At 41.3% G+C, this 26,328-nt stretch overlaps 1 protein-coding gene across 1 annotated transcript in view; it reads right to left on the minus strand.

The window, feature by feature from the left end:
- The window catches only part of arl6 (ARF like GTPase 6), a 65,482-nt gene extending 42,799 nt beyond the window's left edge, over positions 1 to 22,683 (minus strand). Inside the window, exons 1-2 of the mRNA XM_073045582.1 lie at positions 22,324 to 22,683; positions 9,779 to 9,920 (exon numbers count right to left, since the gene is read on the minus strand). Of these exons, the coding sequence (XP_072901683.1) occupies positions 9,779 to 9,901 (123 nt within the window). The 5' untranslated portion in view covers positions 9,902 to 9,920; positions 22,324 to 22,683. The remainder of the gene's footprint in view (positions 1 to 9,778; positions 9,921 to 22,323) is intronic.
- Positions 22,684 to 26,328: the final 3,645 nt, after the last annotated feature.

Here is a 26,328-nt window from a genome sequence, read left to right on the forward strand (position 1 = left end):
AACCTGAAGAACTTTCAATTCACTAGATGGACTATTCAGCATCTTTGGGCTAAGTTAGAGGTGGAAGGATATACTTCTTAATGAATATCTCATGGTGCTCAGACATTACAGTCCTAGCAAGTTGCTCACTCAACTTCAAATTTAAAAGAAACAGTAAAGCATTACTCATACTGTGTGCCACAGGAGATCACTTCAGCTATCCTGATGGCAGGCTACATCCCACCTCAGGTGGACATGAAACCAACACTCAATAAACTATACTCCATGGACAACAGATATGAAATGGGATACTCCAATGCCCTCTTTATCATTGTCAATTACTTCAAACAGACCGTCTTCAAAAGTGCACTCCCAAAATATTACCAGCATGTTTCCTGTCACACCAGAGGCCCAAATACCCTTGACCATTGCTACACAACCATCAAAGATGCCTGCTGAGCAACCCTTATCCCACCCCTTCTCTGTCTGATTTGCCAAAGTGTGGGCAATCAGGCTGTGCTCCTCTCCCCTCCATACAAAGTGATTCCTAATCAATCGCTGCCTGTCCAAGTGAACACAAATCCAGTCCTTTGGAATTTTATCCATTGATTTCCCTATTACAGAATTAAGGCTTTAGTGAATTGTGAATAGCTAACAATTAAACTTTTCTGCTTAACTTGGTCCACCTCATTCCCTGGAAATGGACCTAACAAGGTCTTCCCAACTCCTTATTGGGCCAACAATATACCGATTAAGCAAATTTTGAAAACATTTCAGTAATTTTTTTACCCTTATTATTCCAATCAATTTGGGATAAATGATAGCCTCCAAAATCACACCTCTATATATCCTGCACATTTGTAATTTCTCCCAATTTGATGACCTGCAAAATACCCAAAGTAGCACAAAAACTCTCTCTTGCTCCTCAAAATCAAATGTATATTTGTATCTATCATCTCAAGGACATCCCCTCTCTCCAGCATAGCAATTTCTTTCTTAATCAGCATTGAGAATCTATCACCTTTCTTCCTTCTCCTTTTCCAAACATTTTATAAATGAGAAATATTCAATGATAATCTGTTTTTCAACCCACTCTTCACTTAAGTTTTTTACTCCTACAGTTCACTATATTCACCACATTTCCCTCAGATGCATTCTAAACCCATCTCTTTATTCTTTGTAGTCTCTTTGTTTACTCTGATGTAATTCTGCATTGCTTTCTTCTTTTATACTATCCAATACTCCTGCTAAAGACCAAATTCTTCTTTTCAAGCAGTGTTAGTGCTGGTGTCATCCCCAGTTTTGCTTAAACTCTCCCAATTGCAACTTCCCAGCTATCTGCCATCACCCAGTCTTCCTAGGTAGGAGCATAAAGGGTGGCAAAGGAATATTGAGGGGAACCACAAGGCAATGAATAAAGATCATAACTTGATTGCAGTATGTAATTCAGCATGCTCCAATAAATAAAGTGAGGTTATGGTGGCTTTCAATTTTGTATTGTGGCCAAGATGGTGGTCAGTAGCAGAGAAAAGGTAAAATGGCAACCACTGGTGACAGTACATTAGATCTGCATTTAAAGGCATTTAATTTAGGTTAAAATTTTCTACCTATGGAATTCCAAGGTATTTGTCCAGCAATGAAGAAGTAATAGTAATTAATTTTCAAGTCAGAATAGCATTAAAAAAGCTACAATTGCTGGTATTCCAAAGCAGTTGTTGCCCTTTTTCCATTTTGGTACAGATCGAGGCATTTAGTAGATAGAGTAGAATACACTTTGGCAAGGTGGTCCATACCACTGTCACAGTAGTCTAGTGAGCAGGGAGTAAATACTTAAAGTGGTGAATGTGATACCAATCAAGTCTACTTGATTGACCAACTGGAAGGAACCAGAATAAAAAAAATCATTGCCAGGGTCCCCTTGATGGTCACTGGCAACAGAGTTCTTGCTCGGCTGTGATGCTGCAGTTATTTTTACTACAGTAGACTGGTTCCACATTGGAGATTCTTATTTGAAGTGAATTTATTATCAAAGTATATATGTCACCTGAGATTCATCTTCTTGCAGGCATTCACAGTAGAACAAATAAATACAATAGAATCAATGAAAAACTACATACAAATAAAGACTGATAAACAACCAATATGCAAAAGAAGACAAATTGTACAAATAATAAATGAATAAATAGTTAATACTGAGAACACGAGTTGTAGAATCCTTGAAACTGAGTCGATAGTATGTGGAATCAGTTCAGTGAGTGAAGTTATCCACACTGATGGTTGAAGGATAATAATCAGAATCAGATTTAATACCACTGGCATATGCTGTAAATTTTTTTTTACAGTATTGACACATTGCAATACATAATAATAATATAAAATACTATAACCACAATAAGTATGTTGTGACAGACCAGGTTAGCAATGCAAATTCTCCTGCTAACCTTGCCCGCTTGCCCAGTTAGTCACTCCTTCTTGTTCTGTCCCTAGTCTAGTTTCCCCAGTAGTTCACAAACTTTGCCCTCCCACTCTGTAGATCTTGGGAGTTCACTATTTACATATTCCAACAGTAAAACAATCACTAGCTTGGCTAATCAAAGCATCCCTTTGGTTAACATACTCCACTGGTTTATAACTCATAAAAATAAGGATTCTAGACACAGACATTCAAAACAGTTTCATTTATTTTCATTCACACTGTTACATAGGTTTGTAGGCAGCAGAATAGCCCCAAAAGACCTGAGGGACAGTTTGGGGTATCCTAAAATAATGCCTGGGTTACAGGGAGCAGGCACACTACATCTTACACAAACAGAGTTAAAACCCTCAGTTTAGCTTTGCTGAGGGGTGTGGAGACAGGATTTGACGGCTGATGACAGGATTTTACTTTGGAAAGTAAAAGACAAAATGTGTCATGGAGAAAGCCTCTGTATATTTGTAAATTTTTATACGTTTGTTTTCATTTGTCCATTTGTAAACCCTTTTTTTCTTCACAACTTTTGGGGAGCTTCTTCTCCCCCACCTGGCACTAAATAAAACCCCTTCTCACTGGCGTGCTGTTGCGGCTTACCATCTGTTTTTTCCCAACCAGTACCCTTATCGGGCATGCTTACCGAGACATGTATAAAAAGTAGTGCAAAAAGAGAGCAAAAAAACCCAACAGAGAGGTAGTGTTCATTGTCCACTCAGAAATCGGATAGTGAGCAGGAAGAAGCTGTTCCTGAAACATTGAGTGTGTGTCTTCAGGCTCCTGTACCTCTTCCTTGATGGTAACGAAGAGAAGAAGACATTCCCTGGGCAACAGGGGTCCGTAATGATGGATGCCACCTTTCTGAGGCATCGCCTTTTGAAGGTGCCCTGGATGCTGGGGAGGATAGTGCCAATGGTGGAGCTCACTGAGTTTACTACTTTCTGCAGCTTTTTACAATGCTATCCAGTGGCTCTTCCACACCAGACAGTGATGCATCCAATTAGAATGCTCCAACTGGTTGCGCCACCAGGTTCAGGAATATCTGTTCCTGAGCCTGCTGGTGTGGGACCCAAGGCTTCTGTACCTTCTTAATGGCAGCAATGGGAAGAGATCATGGCCTGGATAGTGGGGGGATCCTTGATGATGGATTTTGCATTCTTGTAGCAGCACCCCTTCTAGGTTTGCTCAGTGGTGGGGAGGGCTTTTCCTGTGATGGTCTGGGCTCTACCCATAACCTTTCGTAAGCATTTCTACTCTTGGGCATTAGTGCTTCCATACCAGGCCATCATGCGACCAGTCAGGATACCCTCCACTGTGCACCTGAAGAGGTTTGTCAAAGATTTAGATGACATGCTGAATCTACGCAAACTTCTAAGAAGGTAGAGGTGCTGCTGTGCCTTTTTTGTAATGGCACTTATGTGCTGGTCCCAGGAAAGATCCTCTGATATGATAACTCCAAGAAATTTAAGGGTTACAAAATTTTCGCCTTTGATCCCCTAATGAGGGCTGGCTCACAGATCCCCAGTTTCTTCATCCTTGAATCAATAATCAGCTCTTTTGGTTTTGCTGACATTGATTGAGAAGTTGTTGTGTCACCACTCAACCAAATTTTCAATCTCCCTCCTATATACAGATTCATCACCATCTTTGATTTGGCCAACAACAGTGCTGACGTCAGCAAACTTAAATATGGCATTGGAATTGTGCTTAGCCTCACAGTACTCAAAGTGAGTACAGCAGGGGGCTAAGCTCACAGCCCTATCTATAGTGCACCTGCATTCATTGTGATTGTGGAGGAGATGATGCCAATCTGTACTGACGGGAGTGTGCAAGTGAGGAAATTGAGGATCCAGTTTCACAAGGAGATATCAGAGCCTATGTCTTGAAGTTTATTGATCAGTTTAGAGGGTGTGCTAGTACTTAAATGTTCATATTTCACATATAATCCCTAATTGATGTTCAGAAAGGAGTGCTAACTTTAGGTGGATTTTCATCTTCTCCAACAACTTGTCCTAATCTACATAATTTTTGCTCACTCTTCAAGGTGAATGTGAACTAATACTGTATCCATGGCCATGAGCATCTGATATCTGCAGGATTTTAAATTCTGTGAATTAACTAAAACCAATATAATCAGCAACATGGATTGTTGTAAAATACAGATTTTTCACTAATCTCCTTTTGGTAATGAAATGTGGTGTACTTACCGAATATTTAAGTGAACATTTATATTATATTGATTGACTCATAACTGCCCTCTGCAACGGCCTAGCAGACAATTTACATCAACAGCAATCAGGGAAAGGTAATAAAATAATGGACAATACCAGAATCTTGTCAATTAATAATACAAAAAGAATGCTGAGACTTTACAAAGGGTGCAGAAGAGATTTACCAAGACGTTACCTGAATTAGAGGGTATATGCTACAAGTTGAACAAATGTGGTCTGTTTTCTCTGGAGTAGCTGAGGTTGAGGGAAGTTAATAAAATTATTAAAGAGATAGATGGAGTGAACAGCCAGTATTTCCCCTCCCCCAAGGTTGAAATGTCCAACACTAGCTGTATTTAAGGCAAGAGGGGGCGATATGTGGGGCAAGCTTTTTCTTTCATACACAGAGCGTATACATAGAGTGGACAACCAGTATCTTTTTATTTAATTAGAGGCCCTGTACTTAAGGTGAGAGGCAGAGATGTGTGGAGTAAGATTTTTTTAATATACACGGAGTAGTGGGTAGGTGGAAGGCTGATGGCAGAAGCGAATACAATAGAGGTGTTTAAGAAGCTCTTAGAGAGGCACGTGAATATGTAGAAAATGTAAGGAAATGGAAGACCTTGGTGAACAAACTCCTACTTCTCGGTCTAAATACACCACTGTGCAACTGGGTTGGACTTCCTAATGAACAGTCCTCAGACAATCAAGATGCACAACCACTCCTCCTTCCTCATCATCCTGAACATGGGTGCTCCCCAGAGCTGGTGCTGAGCCCATTGCTCTACACTCTGCTCAGACATGACTGCATGGTCAAGCACCAGAGTAATCACATTGTCAAGATCGCCGATGACATGACAGTGGTGGGGGTTCATCACCAACAACGATGAGACAGCTTACAAAGAGGAAGTGGAAAAGCTAAAGGCTTGATGCCGGGTAAAAAACGTCTTCCTTACTGTCAACAAGATAAAGGAGATGGTCATTGACTTCAGAAGAACTCGCACCCTCACACATCCCTTTACATTGGTGGCACAGGAGTGGAAACTGCAAGCAGTTTCAAACTGCTGGGAGTGTACATCAAACACAACCTCTCATGGTCCTAGAACTCATCCTACACAGTCAAGAAAACTCATCAACACGTACAAACAAGCTGGATGAACTCAGCAGGTCGGGCAGCATTCGTTGAAATGAGGAGTCCCTTCGTTATACTCATCAATGCCTCTGCCTTATGAGGAGGCTGAAGAGAGCTGGACTTTGCACATCCATAACTATGTCATTCTACAAATGCATGTTAGAGAGCACCTTGACATATGGCACTGAGGCAGACATGAAGGTTCTCAGAGTGTAGTCAAAACTGCCCAATGCATCACCAGCATTAGCTTATCCCCTAACAAGGATTACATATGTACACACAGTCAGTCACCTTATAAGACCATGACCATAAAAGAAAGAGCAAAATTAGGCCATTTGGTGATAGAGTCTGCTCTGCCATTTCATCATGGCTGATCCATTTTCCCTTTCAGCCCCAGTCTCCTCCCTTCTCCCCATAACCCTCAGTCCTGACTAATCATGAATCTATCAACTTCTAACTTAAATGTACCGAATAACTTGGCCTCCACAGCCACCTGTGGCAATGAATTCGACAAATTCACCACACTCTGGCTGAAGGAGTTACTCATCTCCCAGTAGTTTGAGGAATTATATTGAGTTTAAGAGCCGAGAGATAATGTTGCAGGTTTATAGGACCCTGATGAGACCCCATTTGGAATACTGTGCTCAGTTCTGGTCGCCTCACTACAGGAAGGACGTGGAAACCATAGAAAGGGTGCTGAGGAGATTTATAAGGATGTTGTCTGGATTGGGGAGCATGCCTTATGAGAATAGGTAGAGTGAATGTGGCCCTTTCTCCTTACAGCGACGGAGGATGAGAGGTGACCAAGATAATGAGAGGCATTGATCATGTGGATAGTCAAAGGCTTTTTCCTGGGCTGAAATGGCGAGCACGAGAGGGCATAGTTTTAAGGTGCTTGGAAGTAGGTACAGAGGAGATGTCAGGGGTAAGTTGTTTTTTTTTTTATGCAGAGAGTGGAGAGTGCGTGGAATGGGCGTGGAATGGGCTGCTGGCAGCAGTGGTGGAGGCGGAAACAATAGGGTCTTTTAAGAGACTCCTGGACAGGTACACGCAGCTTAGAAAAATAGAGGGCTATGGGTAAGCCTAGGTAGTTCTAAGGCAAGGACATGTTCAGCACAGCTTTGTGAGCCAAAGGGCCTGTATTGTGCTGTAGGTTTTCTATGCTCTAAATGTCCTCTGGTCTTAGACTCTCCCACTATAGGAAGCATCCTTTCCGCATCCACTCTTTCAAGGCCTTTCAACATTTGATAGGTTTCAATTAGGTGACCCCTCATTCTTCAAAACCCGGATACTATCAGGTCTAGGTGATTTATTTATCTTCAGACCTTTCAGCTTCCTCAAGATCCTTCTCCCGAATAATGGCAACTTCACACACTTCTGCCCTGACACTCTTAAAACTGCTAGCATACTGCTAATATCTTCCAGACTGATGCAAAATACTTATTCAGTTTATCTGCCATTACTTTGTCTCCCATTACTACCCCTTCAGCATCATTTTCCAGCAGTCTGACATCTACTCTCACCTCCCTTTTACATTTTATATATCTGAATTAATTTTTGGTATCCTCCTTTAATATTATTGGCTAGCTTTCCTTCATATACCATCTTTTCCTTCTTTATGACATTTTTAGTTGCTATTGTTGGTTTTTAAAAACTTCCCAGTCATTTTTATTCTATTATATGCCCCCTCTTTGGCTTTTATGTTGGCTTTGACTTTTCTTTTTAGCCATGTTTGTGTCGTCCTGCCTTTAGAATACTTCTTCTTTGGGATGTATATATCCAGTGCCTTCCAAATTGCTCCCAGAAGTTCCAGCCATTGCTTCTCTGCCGTCATCCCTGTTGGTGTCCCCTTCCAATCAACACTGGCCAGCTTCATTCTCATGCCTCTATAATTCCCTTCACCCCACTGTAATACTGATATATCTGACTTTAACTTCTCTTCTCAAATGTCAGGCTGAATTCTATCATATTATGATCACTGTCCCCCAAGGGTTCTTTTAACTTAAGCTCTCTAATCAATTCCAGTTCATTGCTCAACATGGCCTAGTGCACTTTATGGACATGCAATAAATGTATATAAGCTAGCCTGTGTATATATACAAACGTTTGTATTTACTGTATATTTTTTAAAAAATTATTATTGCGTTCTTTATATTTTGAGTTTCTTTTCTGCATGGGATCTGGAGTAACATTTGTTTTCTTCTCCTTTATACTTGTGTATAGTAAATTACATTAAACAATCTTGATATGCACTTCATGTAGGGATAAGTGATTTTAGTTTATATGGGCACCTGGATCACTAATTTAACTAGTTCATACAGCATATTGGGATGAAGAACCTGTTCCTGACTAGTCGACATCAATGTTCTATGTTAAAGTTTGCAAAGAAAGTGGCAGCTAGAAGTACTGAGCTACAAAATAGCAGCTCTGTTTTAATTTTACTGGTAATCTTCTTCAGATGGAAAATGTATAAGCATGCTAATGACTTCATGTAAATGTTCCGACATAATGTTATTTCAGAGCTCCAGCATGCTTCCAACCCTCAAAATGGGTACTAACAATCTCAATGTCTTTCTCTTCACACATTTGCCATACCACAGAGTATTTTACCATATTAGTAAATCAAAAGAAATTTTATAGTGGGTGTAAAGAAATATTTAGCACACGCTATTAATTGGAAAGACACTACCCAAATGGTAAAAACACCATTTCTCTGACAATATAACATTTAAAATTGAAATAAAAACAAAAGATTTTACATTCATTTGGCATACTTAAATAGAGAATCACTTGATTCCATTGTGTGTGCTTTGCTGATTTTTTTTATATGTGAAAATGATTCTTTTTTTCCCCAAGGTTAAAATCAATGATCATTCTTCAAATTTAAGTCCCATGGTTTATTATAAAATATTCTACATTTAATTACTGGTCTTGACAACTAGAATGCAAAAAAGCCCCCCAGAACTCCTAGTCAAAGGGTGACTACTCTTCTGCCAAAGAGACAATATTTCACCTTGGAGGTAATGTCAAGTTTAGTTTAACCAATGATGGCACACACAAAGGAATTACTGTCTGGGCTCAAACACAAGGCTGGCCACTTGGATGCCACAACAAAGAGACTTCGATACCAAAGGGCTGCTGGCAATTAAACGAGAATCAGCACTTCAGAAATTAAAAGAAAACTAAATTCTATCTAGGAAAAATTAATGAATGTCTCAGGTTCATCATCCTCTTTGTACGAGGGGTGATTGATAAGTTCGTGGCCTAAGGTAAAAGGAGTCAATTTTAGAAATCCTAGCACATTTATTTTTCAAAATGGCCCCCTCCTACATTTACATACTTAGTTCAGTGGTCGTGGAGCATACGGATCTTGGACCTCCAGAAAGTGTTCACAGATGGGCGATTGATAAGTTCATGGCCTAAGGTAGAAGGAAATGAGTTATTAACCAAACTTTCTCCAAGACCGCTGGACTAAGTGTGTAAATGTAGGAGGGGACTATGTTGAAAAATAAATGTGCTAGATTTTCTAAAATTGACTCCTTCGACCTTAGGCCACGAACTTATCAATCACCCCTCGAATATTAATTTAACATACATGAAGAAGAAATAATATTAAAAGTATCATGGTTAACATTTTCTAACTTATATTAATCCTCTAAGCAAAATGTCCAGAGCACATTAACCCACAATTTGATAATGCAATTGTCCCTTAAATGGGATTTTTATCCACAAATTCCTCAGGTAAATGAATGAAAGAAATCAATGTAAGATAGGAACATAAAATCAAATAAGAAACAAGAAAATTGACAGACTGGTAAGAAATCTAGATGAATAATGTGTGCAAAAAGAGCAGGTAAAGAAATAAGAATTGTCAGACAGAAGAGTAAGTGGTTAAATTGTGTATAATTTAGAGAGAAAAGTTACATACAGATTTATGTGCACTTAGTTTCATTTTACTGTATAATCCATACAAGAAAGCACAGAACTTACATTCGAAGGCTTCAAGTAATTAATAATAGTTGTTTTTCCACTATTATCCAGCCCTAGACACAACACATGAACCTCCTTCTTCTTTAAACCAAGCCAGCCAGCTAGTTTGTCAAAAAGACCCATGATCTTGACTCCAGGTGACCTAGTTAAAAATATCAAGAGTTAAATTTTAAAATGTAATGTACAGGATTCAGAATTAAGCAACTTCTTTCTTCAAGTGTATAATATTTTTAAATAATTCACTTCACTAATAAGCTTCTAGTCATAAACATAAATAAAGATCACATGTAGGCTTGTAGTCCCATAACAATGGTTTAATGGATTACTGAGGAATAGCCTGACATTGCAATGGAAGCTGGTTTAATTGGGTAAATAGTATGAGCAGACTACAATCATGGATTACTATGCAAGTGCTTTAAATAATACCACCTTTGAGATTTGCCTTTGCATTTGAAATGCTCAAAGTTCAAGTTCAAAGTAAATTACCGAAGTATATATGTCACCATATACAACCCTGAGATTCATTTTCTTGCAGGCTTACTCAATAAATCCAGTAACCATAATAAAATCAATTAAAGACTGCACCAACAGGGCAGCCAACCAGTGTGCAAAGACAACAAACAAGGCAAATACAAAAAGAAAAATAAAATAATAATAAATAAGCAATAAATATCAAGAACACGAGTTGAAGAATCCTTGAAAGTGAACCCATAGGCTGTAAGAACAGTTCAGTGATGGAGCAAATGAAATTCAGTAAAATTATCCCCTCCGGTTCAGAAGCCTGACGGTTGAGGGGTAATAACTGTTCCTGAACCTGGTAGTGTGAGTCTTGGGGCTTATGTACCTTCTTCCTGATGGCAGCAGTGTGAGCATGGTGCAGGTGATGAATGCAGCTTTCCTGCGGCAACACTCCATGTAGATGTGCTCAATGGACTTTAACTGTGATGGACTGGGCTGTATCCACTACTTTTTGTAGGATTTTCCATTCAAGGGCATTGGTGTTTCCATGCCAAACTGTGATGCAGCCAGGCAACATACTCTCCACCACACATCTATAGAAGTTTGTCAAAGTTTTGGTTGTTATGCCAAATTTTCACAAACTCCTAAGGAAACAGAGGCGCTGTTTCTTATGTGCTGGGCCCAGGACAGGTCCTCTGAAACGATAACACCAATGGATTTAAAATTGCTCACCCTTTCCACCTCTGATCCCAATGAGGACTGGCTCATGGATCTCCAGTTTTCCCCTCCTGAAATCAATAATCAGCTCCTTGGTCTTGCTGACAATGAGCAAGCGATTTTTGTTATGGCACCACTCAGCAACATTTTCAATTAATTTTCCTTCTATATGCTGTTTCGTAACCACCTTTGATTCTGCCTACGAGAGTGCTGTCATCAACAAACTTAAATACGGTATTGGAGCTTTGCTTAGCCATACAGTCATAAGTGTAAAGCAAATAGAGCAGGGGACTAAGCACACAACCTTGTGGTGCATCTGAGCTGCGGAAGATCGTGGAGGAGATGTTGTTGCCAATCCAAACTGACTGGGGTCTGCAAGTGAGGAAATCGAGAATCCAATTGAACAAGGAGCCAGAGGCCAAAGTCTTGTTTAGTTTGAAGGGGATGATAGTACTGAATGCTGATCTATAGTTCTTGTCGAGCATTCTGATGTATGCATCTTTGTTATCCAAATGTTCCATGGTTGAGTGAAGAGTCAATGAAATGGGATCTGTTGTGGATCTGTTGTGTCAGTAGGCAAACTGGAGCAGATCCAAGTTGTTTCTCAGGCATGAGTTGATATGTTTCATCACTAAGCTCTCAAAACACTTCATCGCTGATAAAATGCTCAAATGCCCTGTGATGACATTTTTTAAACATTAATAAATTCTAATTGAATCAGATATACTTTAATGGAATACAGTATATATCTTGTGATACATACAAATGCTAGAGGAACTCCGCAGGCCAAGCAGCTTCTATAGAAAAGAGTAAACAGTCAGTGTTTCAGGCAGAGACCCTTCATCAGGGCTATTACATTGATTTCCAGTATCTGCAGACTTTCTTCAGTTTGCGATAGATCTTGTGATTTTCAATTTTAAATAACGGTATATAAATAGCAAATTGTAATTTGTTATTTCTGTATACAACAGATATACTTTCAAGGAACTTAACAGAGAACTTGTAACACACTCAGCACCAGATTATGGGAAAAGTGGAATACAGTAAATACCCCAGAGGTACAGTAAAGCACCCTTTTCAGAAATAGGTGACAGAGGATTGGAAGATGTAAATGGAACATGTATAATCCTTGTGGGTAGAGTTAAGAAATTTTAAGGTTTAAAAGACCCTGATGGGAGTGATATCTAGGCGTCCGAACAGTAGCTAAAATGTGGGGTACAAATTACAACAGGAGATTAAGAAAAAGGCAATGTTATAATAATCATAGAGGATTTCAATATGCAGGTAGATTGGGATAATCTGGTTGGTGCTGGATTGCAAGAGATGGAATTTGTAGAATGCCTACGACATGGCTTTTCAGATCAGCTTGTGGTTGACCCTACTAGGGAATTAGCTATTCTGGTATGGGTGTTGTGTAATGAACCAGATTTGATTATGGAGCATAAGGTAAAGGAACCATTAGGAGACAGCAATCATAATATGATAGAATTCACCCTGCAGTTCCTGAGATATTCTTGATGTAGGACAAGGTCGTGCGTTTCAATGCACTTTGAGTAAAGTCTGAATTTCTCTCCTTAGTAAGTGATGCACCATCAATAACTCACTCTGAGACATAAGAAGCGAAGTATCGGCTTTTATTGACTGGAAGAATGAACAACCCTACATCCTGTAGAATGAGGCCGGGCATCAGGCCTCAATCGGCTTTATACAGGGGTCTGTGGGAGGAGCCACAGAAGCAGTCAGCAGGGGTCTGTGGGAGGAGCCACAGGAGCAGTCCAGACAGGTATATGTAGTTCACCACAGTAAGCATCTCCTGATGAAGTTCCGTGGGTGAAATTCTGTTGTTCCAGAGTATTTTTAATAAGTGCTTTCCTTCCCAGTCCTGAAGTTTGGTGATGCTCAAGAATATATCAGAAATGACTGCTCAAACCTCATGGCATCACAACTGGTCACAAACCAATGGCAACTTTAAAGCAGCTTGTCTCAAGAAGCAAGGTACCAGTAAAGACAACCGACAAAAGCAATAAGGTGTACAGGATCACCTGTGGAAACTGCAACAAGAACTATGTCGGCCAGACAGGATGCAAACTCTCAATCTGTTTACAGGAATCCAAACTGGCGGGACGGAGGCATGATCCACTGTCGCTGATCTCAGTACTTGAAGACCAAGAAGAACACCACTAACTGGGATACCTTGGAGGTTCTGGCGCAGGCCAACATGAAGTAGGCATGAGAATTTTTAGAAGCATGGCTCTCTTCTGATAACTTCATAAACAAACATATCAAAATAGATGACATCTATGAACTGCTAAGAGCCAAAGAAACCTGAGCCAATAGAATTCAAAGGTCAACTGAACGGGTAGCCAATCAGGATTGAGGCAAGCAAATGGGGGCCTATATAAATGCAAACCCTCCCACAGAGAAACACCAACAACTGTGCACTGAGAATGTCACTTCGACGCCTGCAAGCTAGTTGCCAAGCATGCGAATACCACAAACACCTGAACTCACGCTAAAAGTATTCACCACCATTCCCATTATCTTACCTCACGTTTCCCTCCAACTTATTATTTACAAATCCAACAGCAACCCTTCCCCCACCCCCCAACTATTTCTACTGCCACCGACTGACACTAGGAACAATTTAAAATAAGTAGTCAATTACCTTACCAACATATTTTGGAATGTAGGAGGAAACCAGAAAATTAGGAGAAAGGAGGACACCCAAATGCCACCCACTATAATATTGATCCCAGGTCACTGGAGCTGAGTTGGCAAATACGATTATTGATAAGAATGAAAGTTGGTAGGCAGTTTTATATATTTTGTAGAGGTTTACACTTAACCCAAGGTATTCTTCACTGGATGATAAGAAACATAAATTCTGCATTCAGTTTTCCTGAAACTGATCTCGTAATGCTTGATGCTAAAGAACTTAAATACATTACTGGAAGCTGTTGAGAACTTCTCATATGTGGGCTCATCAAGTGCCAGCTATTGGTCATTTGATACCAAAATTGCCCATTGCAAATTCTAAGTGCTATATCCAAGTTAAGCACCCTGACAGTGAATACCAAATTAGAGTCTACCAAGTTTAGCAGCAAGACTCAGACACCAAATGAAAGGCATATAAAAATGCATAACAATTTCAATTTGTTGCGTAAACACATCTTATACATCTTCTTGCAGTGGAAGGTTACCAATACAGAGGTCCAGGAGTGAGTTAGCCCATCAAGATTCATTCAGTTATATACTAACAACATTTAGAGTGGAATATGAATTGGTCACATTCATTGAATAGGTGACAGTTGTTTTCCCAAAGTAAGGTAATCTGCCACAGGTTCATAACCTGCTGGATGACTACACTTTTGTAACAAGAAAAGCTGTAAGAAAATATGAATATGGTGGGCAATGACATTGACGACAGCGAGAATCAGACAGTGATATATTGATAGATAATAACTTAGTTTCTTTCCCCCCTCTCTCCAGAGATATTGTCTAATCTGCCACATATTCTCCTTTTGGTCTGAGGTTTGAACAATAGCTCTGATCTGACCTGCATTTCATGGTTGTAATACTTTTGTTTGTAATACTTTTGTTTGCTTTTTCTCTCACTTCTCTCCAATTTCTCAACCAGATAGCTCCACAAACAATAGCATAACCTTGGTAATTCTGGCTGAGTATTATCTGAGACACAGTGGATTCCAGTTAATTGGGACACATTGGGACCAGTACATTTTGGCCCAATTAACTGAAGTTTCATGGAAATCATTAAAAGAAAAATAAAAGACAGCTACTGTTTAACTGAGGAGCAATTTATGTATTTAAATGAAATACAGAACAAATTATAACACTACCAGTTCATCAACAGTACTATAAAACTGTGTATTAGTTCCTAACAGTTATTGACAGAGGTATTCACCTGCCGTGTTCTTTAGATTGACTGTAAATGAAGAAAATCAGCAGACACCTAGTCAAGATAATGGACTGCCTTCACACAATGTTTTAGACGATTGCATCCTCCAAATCTTCATTGTCATTGTAAAGTTCAAGATGATTGTCGATACCTTTGTAGTTCCTAACTTGTTGAAGTAGTGAAATCATTTCACTTTCAGTCCTGGCCATTTCAGGCATCTCCAAGCTTGAATGCTGAAACCGCAGTGAGCAAAATGGTTCTGAATTGTCTTGCTCCTTATTTTCATGACAAAATCACTGCCTTTTGAACGCAAACACATGTAACTGACTATTTAAAAACTGATTGCTTTAAGCACGAAGTAGTGTCCAACAGCCATGCAAGTGTACACGACTGATGCTAGTTAGAAACAGTCTCCTGTCCCATTTAAGCAGCATAGTCTCTCAAATAAACAAAGGGAATCCCAGCTATTCTCTTGATTTAGTTTTTGTTCTTGAAGAGTAGCCCCAAATAAACAGCTGCCCTGATTAATCATAATCTATTGTATTCCCTTTGCTCAACCATTCCACCCCAACTTCTCAGCAACTTAAATCTAATTTCCCTCACTTCTCCACATCTGATGAAGTGTTTTTAACTCTGAATGTTAAAATCATAAATAAAAACACTAGTAAGCAATACAGCTTTTTAACATGTTCCACCAATCATGGAATTATGGCTGTTTCAAGTCAACTTTCCTGCCTTTCTCCCATAACTTTTGATTTTTGTAAATATCTTTTTCTTTCCACAGATGCTGAACTTTTCTGCCATAAGATTATTTTCAAGTTCACCTTTCCAATGTCTACAGTTTGATGGATTTAAAATATATTTAAACCATTAAAAATCATACCCATCCAGGAATTTTGTCTGTGCCAACTTGCAATGACAGTATCTTCAGTGTTAACTATTTTAGCTGAGAATGTTTGATGCCTTTCTCATCCTCGCAGGGGACTTCAATCAGGCTTGCTTGAAGAAATCTCTGCCCAATTACCATCAGCATATCACCTGCAGCACCAGGGGACATAAAACACTTGACCACTGCTACACTACATTAGGAATGCCTACTGCTCCATTCATAGACTGCATTTCTGGAAATCTGATCACCTCCTATCTGCATACACGCAGAGACGAAAGAACAAGGCACCAGAGGTAAGGACAACAAAGAGATGATCATGGGAGACAGAGAACCGGCTATGGAATTGCTTCGAGTTGGTGGACTGGGCCATGTTCAAGGTCTCATCAGAGGACCTGCATAAATACATATTCATCTGTGCACATCTATTACATCATTCTACAGATGTGCAGTGGAGAGCAACCTAACAAGATGTATCACTGCATGATATGAAAACTGCAACATTCAACAATAAAATTCCCTCAAAACTAATCACTAAGCCTCAAGACCCCTTCGTGCAACTGGACCCCTGACTTTCTCATTTGCAGTCTGTTAGTATGGATTGGCAACATCTCTTCCACAATCATCATCAGCCCAGGGGCACCACAAGGCTGTGTGCTTAGCCCCTTGCTCTATTGTTTTATACCTATGACTTAATACAGTTACAATGCCATATTTAAGTTTGCTGATGACACCACTGTTGCTGGCCAAATCAAAGGTGGTGATGAATTGGCATATAGGAGAGAGAATGATCATCTGGTTGAATTATATCACAATAACAACCTCTCACTCAACATCAGCAAAACCAAACAGCTGATTATTGACTACAACAAAGGGAAACCGGAGGTCCACTGGTTAGTTCTCACTGGAGAATCAGAGGTGGGGAGGATCAATAATCTTAAATTTCTTAGTTTTATCATAGAAGACGAACTGTCTTGGGACCAGCACACAAGTGCCATTACAAAAAAGGCACAACAGCACCTCTACTATCTTAGAAGTTTGTACAGAATCAGCATGTCACCTAACTTTGACAAACTTCTATACACAGACAGTGGAGAATATCCTGACTTCTTGCACAATGGCCTGGTATTGAAACACTAATGTCCAGGAATGGAAAAGCCTATAAAAAGTGGTGGATACAATCCAGTCCATCACAGGCAAAGACCTCTCTACCACTGAGCACATCTAGAAGGAGTGCTGCCAAGCAGATCCATCAGCAAGGAAACCCACCACCAGGCCATGCTCTCTTCCCACGGCTGCCATTAGTAATGACGCATAGGGATCTGGTGTCCCATACCACCAGATTCAGTAATAGTTACAGCCGGCCCTCCTTACCCACGGGGGAATTGGTTCCGGGACCCCCACGGATACTCAAGCCCCTTATTTAACCTGTCTCAATACGGAGGTCTTTAGGACCCAGCAGAACCCTGGACCTTATTTAACCTGTCTCAGTGCGGTGGACATTAGGACCTGGCGCAGCTCTGAATCCGCAGTATTTCTATTCACGAAAATAATCACGATCATGATTGAAAATAAAGTGGAAGTAATAAAGTGATCAGAAAGAGGTGAAACACTATCGGTCATTGGAAAAGCGTTAGACTACAGTTGGTCAACGATCGGAACAATTTTAATGGAGCATTTGAAAGGCCCTGCCCCGATGAAAGCAGTGTTTCTGTTTCTGTTCCATTGACGGACACGGTAAACGAGTTAAAATTATGAATTGATAATTCCCATCTCGTGTCTATTGCACTCTGTGATGAAGAATTTGCTGAGAGTAGGGATTGGTTCAATCGTTTCAAAGTGAGGGAAAATTTACATAATATTAAAGTGCAAAGTGAAGCAGCAAGTGCTGATGTAAATGCTGCGAGTGATTTTTTTGAAATGCTGAAAGAAATTATTGAGGAGGGAGGTTATTTGCCAGACCAAATATTTAATGTAGATGAGACTGGCTTATGCCTGAAAGGACTTACATTTCGAAAGAGAAAAAAAAGTGCACCAGGGCATAAGGCATTGAAGGATAGGCTAACGTTATTGCTTGGAACAAATATTTGACTAACTGACGCTAAAGATAGATAGATAGATAGATAGATACTTTATTCATCCCCATGGGGAAATTCAACTTTTTTTCCAATGTCCCATACACTTGTTGTAGCAAAACTAATTACATACAATACTTAACTCAGTAAAAAATATGATATGCATCTAAATCACTATCTCAAAAAGCATTAATAATAGCTTTTAAAAAGTTCTTAAGTCCTGGCGGTAGAATTGTAAAGCCTAATGGCATTGGGGAGTATTGACCTCTTCATCCTGTCTGAGGAGCATTGCATCGATAGTAACCTGTCGCTGTCCTTAAGTACCTGTTTCGACTTACGTACAAATTCGACTTAAAGACAGACTTAGGAACGGATCTCGTCTGTAACCCGGGGACTGCCTGTACTTTATTTTTTAATGAGATTTGCAGCTGGATTTATTCTCCACATTATAGTCCTTGCAACACATAATGCTAGAAGGAGATGAGCCTTCACCCAGATGCCTATCGTGATGCTCTTGAGGTACTTAACAGAAAGCACAACAGCTGAAAAGATTTATAGCTGACAGCACCTGAATAACACAAGTAATTATGAATTTCTACAAGTTATAAATGTTATTACTAATTACTTTTTTACATTTACTAATTACATCTAATTACTTTTTTCGACCATCATATATAGATCAAGCCTTTTTTTTATGGAAAACAAAAGGTATAACATGTTTTCGTGATCTGTTTTTGGATGATAACATTATGTTCTTTGAACAGTTATCTAATAAATATAATTTATCTAAAACCCATTTTTTTAGATATCTACAAGTTAGAAATTTTTTATATAATGAACTAAAGTCTTTTTCGAAAGAATGTCCATTGGATATTACAGAAAGAATTTTAGCTCTTAATCCTTGTCAAAAGGGCTTAGTAGCTATCATTTATAATATGATTATGAATGTACAACCAGATATATCAGAAAAAATTAAGAAGGAATGGCAGGAAGAACTGCATTGCCCTATATCTATTGAGCAATGGGAAAAAATTTTATTATTGGTAAACTCATCCTCTATCTGTGCTAAACATGCTCTAATACAATTTAAGGTTGTACATAGAGCTCACATGTCTAAAGATAAACTTGCTCGATTTTATTCTTATGTTAATCCAACCTGTGATAGATGTCATTCTGATATAGCTTCGTTGACTCATATGTTTTGGTCTTGTCCTTGTTTACAAAACTATTGGAAAGATATTTTTAATATTATTTCAAGAGTCTTAAATATTAATCTCCAACCACATCCTTTTACCGCAATTTTTGGTCTACCAATGATAGATAATAAGTGTTTATCCGCTTCATCCCAACGAATGATTGCATTTGTTACACTAATGGCTAGAAGATCTATTTTACTGAATTGGAAAGAAATTAACCCTCCAACTGTATTTCAGTGGTTTTCTCAAACTATTTCCTGTTTGAGTTTAGAAAAAATTAGAAGTGTGGTTTTTGATTCTTCAGTTAAATTTGAGGAAACTTGGAGACCATTTATTCAACATTTTCATATGAATTAAATGGTCTGATCCTGAACCTTATTGCTACTATCCTGAATTGTGTGGATGGAGGTTGGGAGTCATTGGCACTACTGTATGTATTTAACATTATGCGATTGCCCATGTTGGTTAGTTTTTTTTTTAGTTGTTTTTTTTTGGGGGGGTTTTCTTTTTTTTCTCTTAATTCCTTTACATTATACTATGAGTTTGAGAGACTCTATGTATTGATTAATACATATTTGATTGTTAATTAATCTATTATGTACTCTCAAATGTTTTGTACTAATATTTTTCTTATGTTTTTCTTAAAAATTAATAAAAAGATTTGAAAAGAAAGTTATAAATGACTTCTTATTTTGAAACTTATCTCTTTCTTTTTGGTTTTGAACTAGAATTTGATCAAAATTCTTGGGCTACCAAATAAATGCAGATTTTCCTGTGGAAATTTTCAAACACATGCAAAATGAACAAATTACCACTTGTGTTCTATCAAATTTTGTAAACCATTAAATGAATGCCTTATCAGTTCAAAACAACAATTTAACTCTGTGAGCTCACTATGCAAGGTAAACACTGTAGATTTGTTAATTTCTAATGTTTGTTGATAGCAGCTGGATTATTTCTTAGTCTCAGGCACCATTAACATGAGAATGTCTGTTGGTCACTTTGACAGCTAGGCTGATGGATTCTTTCTTAGAGTCTGTCAAATTGGCTTGATGGATACAGGCTTAATATGCAAAATTAATGCCCTTCTGCAAGTCCAAAATATTGGTGGACAAGAAGTGACCATTAAAGTGTCTACCACTGAACACCGTTGAACATGGTGTTAATGAACATATGTATTGTTTGAATGAAACAAACCGAGTTAATGACATGAGAAAAAAAAGGTCAAAGAGTTTTTCTGTCTCTGAGTTTCTCTACGCGCGTGGAACTCATACTTATTGGAGCACCTTTCCCTGGGTTCTTTGGAGTTCGCCTGGGCTAGAAAATGCAATCGGACTCGGGGTGGTTTCACTAGTGAATCAGAATTCAGAGCTCCCCCAACAACAGCGACAATCAAGTGGTGACTAAGAATCATGAGCCCCGAAATCATTATGACTTACTACATAATATTTTGTGTGGTTTATTTGTTATTTTTTATCTTATGATTATAAATTAGGCTTAAGTTACTTTATTGTGCTTGTATGCTTATTACCACAACTCCTGGACACTCAAATTGTATGGGTTTGATCAGCACAGCCCATTATACCACTCTATCTTCAAAATCCAGCTGAGTCAAAAATAAGGAATTACCACCAAACACACACTGTTCTTACACTGTTCTAGGGTCTCGGCCCGAAACGTCGACAGTGCTTCTCCTTATAGATGCTGCCTAGCCAGTTGTGTTCTACCAGCATTTTGTGTGTGTCACTGTTCTTACTGTTATTTTTCTTTGCATTAACTATTTGCCTGAGTTGTTGTTAAGTATTGACATAGAATTGGCTTCAATCTTCAATTTTCCCGCTTTCTGCTTTAATCTTTTCTGTTTAATTTTATGGTGTTTCCCCCTTATCCAATAAGTCTCACTTCCATCCATTTCGAGCACTTTCCCCAGCCAAATCCAAAATTAGCATAAATAATTAAATTAATTTAAATGTTTCTGTTACCAAACAAAATTCAATCACATTAACAATTTGATATTTGTAAACAGGATTCTAAAAACTTGGTACAATATACAAATGAATTGAAATGATTGGTTTTGGAAAAAAAGTAAGATTTCTCATATGACATTATTAACAAAACAAGTGTTTTCCAAGCAGTAGGGACAGACACTGTATTTACTGGAAAAAATCTAGTCTTCTTTCAAATAGGCTTTTACTTCCAAGAGCTCTGGCCAAATGGCCATCAATGACGTACAGTGAGTATCTACACTAGACTGCAAAACTGGATTTCAGTATATGAATCTATGGAATGGAATGCTACCCAAACTACATCCGCATTTTTAAAGAGCCAAAAAAAACCTGCCATTTCTTTACATCCAAGTCTCCCAAAATCTCCATTGTGCAATTTGGTAGGTTCCATTTCAACACTTGCCACATTCAACTCTATAACTGAATGGCACAACATTCTCCCATGTTTATCTGACATTCACCTCTGGATGAAAAAGGATTTATTTTAATTAAACATTGAGAACACTAAGGTTATCATCTTTAGTTCCTGCAATGTGCAAGTAACTTATTCCCAAACCATTGTCTTTGTCTCTCTATTTTGTCAATCATTCAATGACATATCAAAACTTCTTTGAGGATCCCAATATTCCCTCCATTTCCAATATCACATGATCCTCCTTTGTAACTTCACCAATTCCATCCTTTCACCAGCTTATTTACTAATGAATCACTTAAATACATTTTGATAACTTTGAGATGACCACTCCGGTGCCAATGTGAGGAATCTCCAACCTTTCAGTTTTAGTTCACAAAGACTTTGGTTTTAAAAATCCTCTCCAAGATTTCAAGTTCATTTAGTCTCACTTTCTCATTTAGTTCTTCCTGGGATGTCTGAGCTCCTCTTACCCATTAGCAGTTTTTGACCGATCCACTCACAAGCTCCAATGATTTCAGCCATCTAACTAATGGAATTAATTATCAAAGCTTCCCTTCTTTTAAAATGCATTCTAAACATACCTATTCTGGTTATCAGTCCTTTGGACTGCCAACATTTTCTCAATAACATTTCTGTTATCTTGGGACATATTACTTCATGAAAATTATATAAAAACAAGTTTTAATAATGATGTAAATATTTAAATAACAATGGCTGCGGTTGTAAAAGCTGGTTGTTAATAATGAAATAGGTAGCCATGATTTCAATTAATGTTATTGCTTTATAGCGTGGACTTTATAACTAGCTCCAGAGCGATGAAGGTGCTTCACTGGTCTGTCCATTTTCATCATGAAATCAGCATATAAAATACTTACCAGATCTGTTCTTTCAATGGATTGTCTGTATGCAACTGGTCCTTTTCTGCTCAACTCTCCCCTCAAAGCAACTGCAGTCCCTTTCGGCGCCCAACCTCTCTGATCGCCCTGAACCGGAGGACTAAATCTGCTGGAATCCTGGCATTACTGAAAGTAGTAGCATGTTCCAAAGACGTGAAAAATAAAATAGCAACCAGTAGCATGCAAGTCAAAGAATCCAGTCTGCGAGTACGCACATCCTCGCTCAGCTTAGCGTAAGCCACCTCTACCCGATGTCTATTTACAGCCCGAAGTCGCGTTGCTAAGGAGCAGCCTCTTAACACCTGAGGGATTGCCAGGCCGAGCTTCCGGTGCTTGCCGGAAGTGAATGTGACGTTAGGGGCTCGGTAATTTGGAGTAAGGTGCGTTAGAAGCAGACAGTACATTAGGCAGCATTTGTGGAAGGAGAAGATGTATTAAGGTTACAGGTCGGGAATCGAGAGAAATAAATAAGGAGGCGGTCTTGCAAGTGGCTTTGTAGCGGACGAGACCGGAGTCTCTTTGTGGTGTCTGTTCGGATGGCCTTCGGTCCCTGACCCGTTGGAGTTTGTTTCAGCTCAGCTGCATCAGTGTGCGCCTACAGCTCTGTCCACGGCCACTCGTTTCAGCTGCATCCTGTAGACCAGAATATCCACCCCAAGCTCCTGCCTGGGTTAAAACAGGAGAGTCAGAGTTGGCAGCACCTTCGAGTCCATAACCACATCAACCATTTGCCTAAATTAGGTCCATATAATTCTGTACTCAAGCTTTTTAAATGTCTCAACTAAAATAATGGTATTGCAGCGATGTACTACATACAGAGCTAGAAACGACACGTAGTCGGTAAGTCGTTTCAAGACTAGTTTATTCAAACTTCGCGGCGCTGTCTTTTAATTCTAGTTCCCGCCCTCTCCGGGCGGAAATGACGTCAGAGGTGCATCACCAAAGTCTCTCCCCGCGCGCTGCCTATTTGTGAGCCGGTTCGCCTGCGCAGAAAGTGGGTCGCCACATAACCCCACCCCCCCAGAACCGGCGATACACCCCCCAATGTCCACAGTCTGGATCAGCCTCTGTTTGGGAGGGCTGCCTCTGCGCCGCGGTGCCTGAACCTCGACCGGCTGCGCCAAGTCCACATGGGCTGGTTTGAGTTGGTCCACCGTGAAAACCTCCTCTCTCCCCCAATGTCCAGAACGTACGTGGACCCGTTGTTCCTGAGCACCTTGAACGGCCCCTCGTACGGCCGCTGTAGCGGTGCCCGGTGTCCACCCCTTTGTACAAACACAAACTTACAGTTCTGCAGGTCTTTGGGTACATGGGTCAGGGTCCGTCCGTGCTGTGAAGTCGGCACGGGGGCCAGGTTGCTGAGCCTTTTGTGTAGTCTGCCCAGGACTGCTGCGGGTTCTTCCTCTTGCCCCCTTGGGGCTGGTATGAACTCTCCTGGGATGGCCAGGGGTGCGCCGTACACCAACTCGGCTGACGAGGCGTGCAGATCCTCTTTGGGCGCTGTGTGAATTCCAAGCAGGACCCAGGGAAGCTCGTCCACCCAGTTAGGTCCTCTCAGGCGGGCCATGAGAGCCGACTTCAAGTGACAGTGGAAGCGTTCCACTAGTCCGTTCGACTGTGGGTGGTAGGCAGTAGTGTGGTGTAGCTGCGTTCCCAACAGGCTGGAGGTGAACTGGGCGCCTCTGTCATAGGTAATGTGGGCCGGTACCCTGAAGCATGCTACCCAGGTTGCGATCAGTGCTCGGGTGCAGGAATCGGCAGATGTGTCGGTGAGCGGGACCGCCTCTGGCCACCTCGTGAACCGGTCTACCATCATTAGGAGGTACTGCGCTCCTCGGGACACTGGTAGGGGGCCCACGATATCCACATGAATGTGGTCGAACCTCCGGTGGGTGGGTTCGAACTGCTGCGGCGGGGCTGTTTGGCACTGCGCGCACGTTCTGACCCATTCACTGACCTGCTTGCGAAGTCCGTGCCACGCGAACTTGCTGGAGACCAGCCGGACGGTTGTCCTGATAGATGGGTGCGCCAAACCGTGTATGGAGTCGAAAACTCGCTGCCTCCAGGCTGCCGGGACGATGGGGTGAGGTTGGCCGGTAGCCACGTCGCACAGGAGGGCCCTATCACCTGGGCCTATGAGAAAGTTCTGCAGCTGCAAACCCGAGACTGTGGTCCTGTAGCTGGGCATCTCGTCATCTGCCTGCTGTGCCTCCGTCAGTGCTGCATAGTCCACCCCGAGGGACAGGGCCTGGACAGCTGGTCTGGAGAGTGCGTCCGCCACGACGTTGTCCTTTCCTGAGACATGTTGGATGTCCGTCGTGTACTCGGAGATGTAGGACAGATGTCGCTGCTGGCGAGCTGACCAGGGATCAGACACCTTCGTGAACGCGAAGGTCAACGGTTTGTGGTCCGTGAACACGGTGAACGGCCTGCCTTCAAAGAAGTACCTGAAATGCCAGATTGCCAGATACAGTGCCAACAGCTCCCGGTCGAAAGCACTGTACTTGAGTTCGGGTGGTCGTAGGTGCTTGCTGAAGAATGCCAGGGGTTGCCAGCGCCCCTTAATGAGCTGCTCCAGCACCTCACCGACTGCTGTGTTGGATGCGTCCACCGTGAGTGCGGTCAAAACGTCCGTTCTGGGGTGCACCAGCATCGCAGCATCTGCCAAGGCTTCCTTGGCTTTAACGAAAGCGGCCGCGGCCTCCTCGTCCCAAGTAATGTCCTTACCTTTACCCGACATCAGGGTGTACAAAGGGCGCATGATACGGGCTGCAGAGGGGAGGAAATGGTGGTAGAAGTTCACCATACCAACAAACTCCTGCAGGCCTTTGACCGTGTTGGGCCGGGCAAAGTGGCGGATCGCGTCTACCTTGGCGGGCAGAGGTGTTGCCCCGTCTTTGGTAATTCTGTGGCCCAGGAAGTCGATGGTATCGAGACCGAACTGGCATTTGGCCGGGTTGATCGTGAGGCCGAAATCACTCAGGCAGGAGTAGAGCTGGCGGAGGTGGGACAGATGCTGCTGACGACTACTGCTGGCTATAAGGATGTCGTCCAAATAGATGAACACAAAGTCCAGGTCGCGTCCCACCGCATCCATTAGCCACTGGAACGTCTGTGTGGCATTCTTCAGGCTGAATGGCATTCGGAGGAACTCGAACAGGCCGAACGGGGTGATGAGTGCTGTTTTGGGGATGTCTTCTGGGTGCACGGGGATTTGATGGTATCCCGGACAAGGTCTACTTTGGACAAGATTCATGCCCCGTGCAGGTTTGCTGCAAAGTCCTGTATGTGCGGCATGGGGTAACGGTCTGGAGTTGTAGCCTCATTCAGTCTGCGGTAGTCGCCGCATGGTCTCCAACCCCCGGCTGCTTTGGGCACCTTGTGCAGGGGGGAGGCCTATGGGCTGTCAGACCGCCGTACGATCCCCAATTCCTCCATCCTCTTGAACTCCTCCTTCGCCAGGCGGAGCTTTTCTGGGGGGAGCCTTCATGTGCGGGCGTGGAGGGGTGGTCCCTGGGTCGGAATGTGGTGCTGTACCCCGTGTCTGGGCATGGCTGCCGTGAACTGTGGTGCCAGAATCGATGGGAACGCAGCCAGGATTCTGGTAAATTCGTTGTCCGACAGCGTGATGGAGTCCAGGTGTGAGGCTGGCAACTTGGCTTCACTCAGGGAGAATGTCTGGAAAGTCTCGGCATGTACCAGTCTTTTCCCTTGCAAGTCGACCAGCAGGCTGTGAGCTCACAAGAAGTCCGCCCCCAGGAGTGGTTGGGCCACGGCGGCCAGTGTGAAGTCCCACGTGAACCGGCTGGCGCCGAACTGCAGCTGCACTGTGTGGGTGCCATAGGTCCATATCGTGCTGCCGTTTGCGGCCCTCAGGGTGGGTCCTGGCTTCCTGTTGCGGGTGTCGTACCCCGTCGGGGGCAAGACGCTGATTTCTGCTCTGGTGTCGACAAAGAAGCGGCGTCCCGACTGTTTGTCCCAGAT

Source organism: Hemitrygon akajei, chromosome 5, assembly GCF_048418815.1.
Source record: "Hemitrygon akajei chromosome 5, sHemAka1.3, whole genome shotgun sequence".
In the NCBI taxonomy this organism is placed as follows: Eukaryota; Metazoa; Chordata; class Chondrichthyes; order Myliobatiformes; family Dasyatidae; genus Hemitrygon; species Hemitrygon akajei.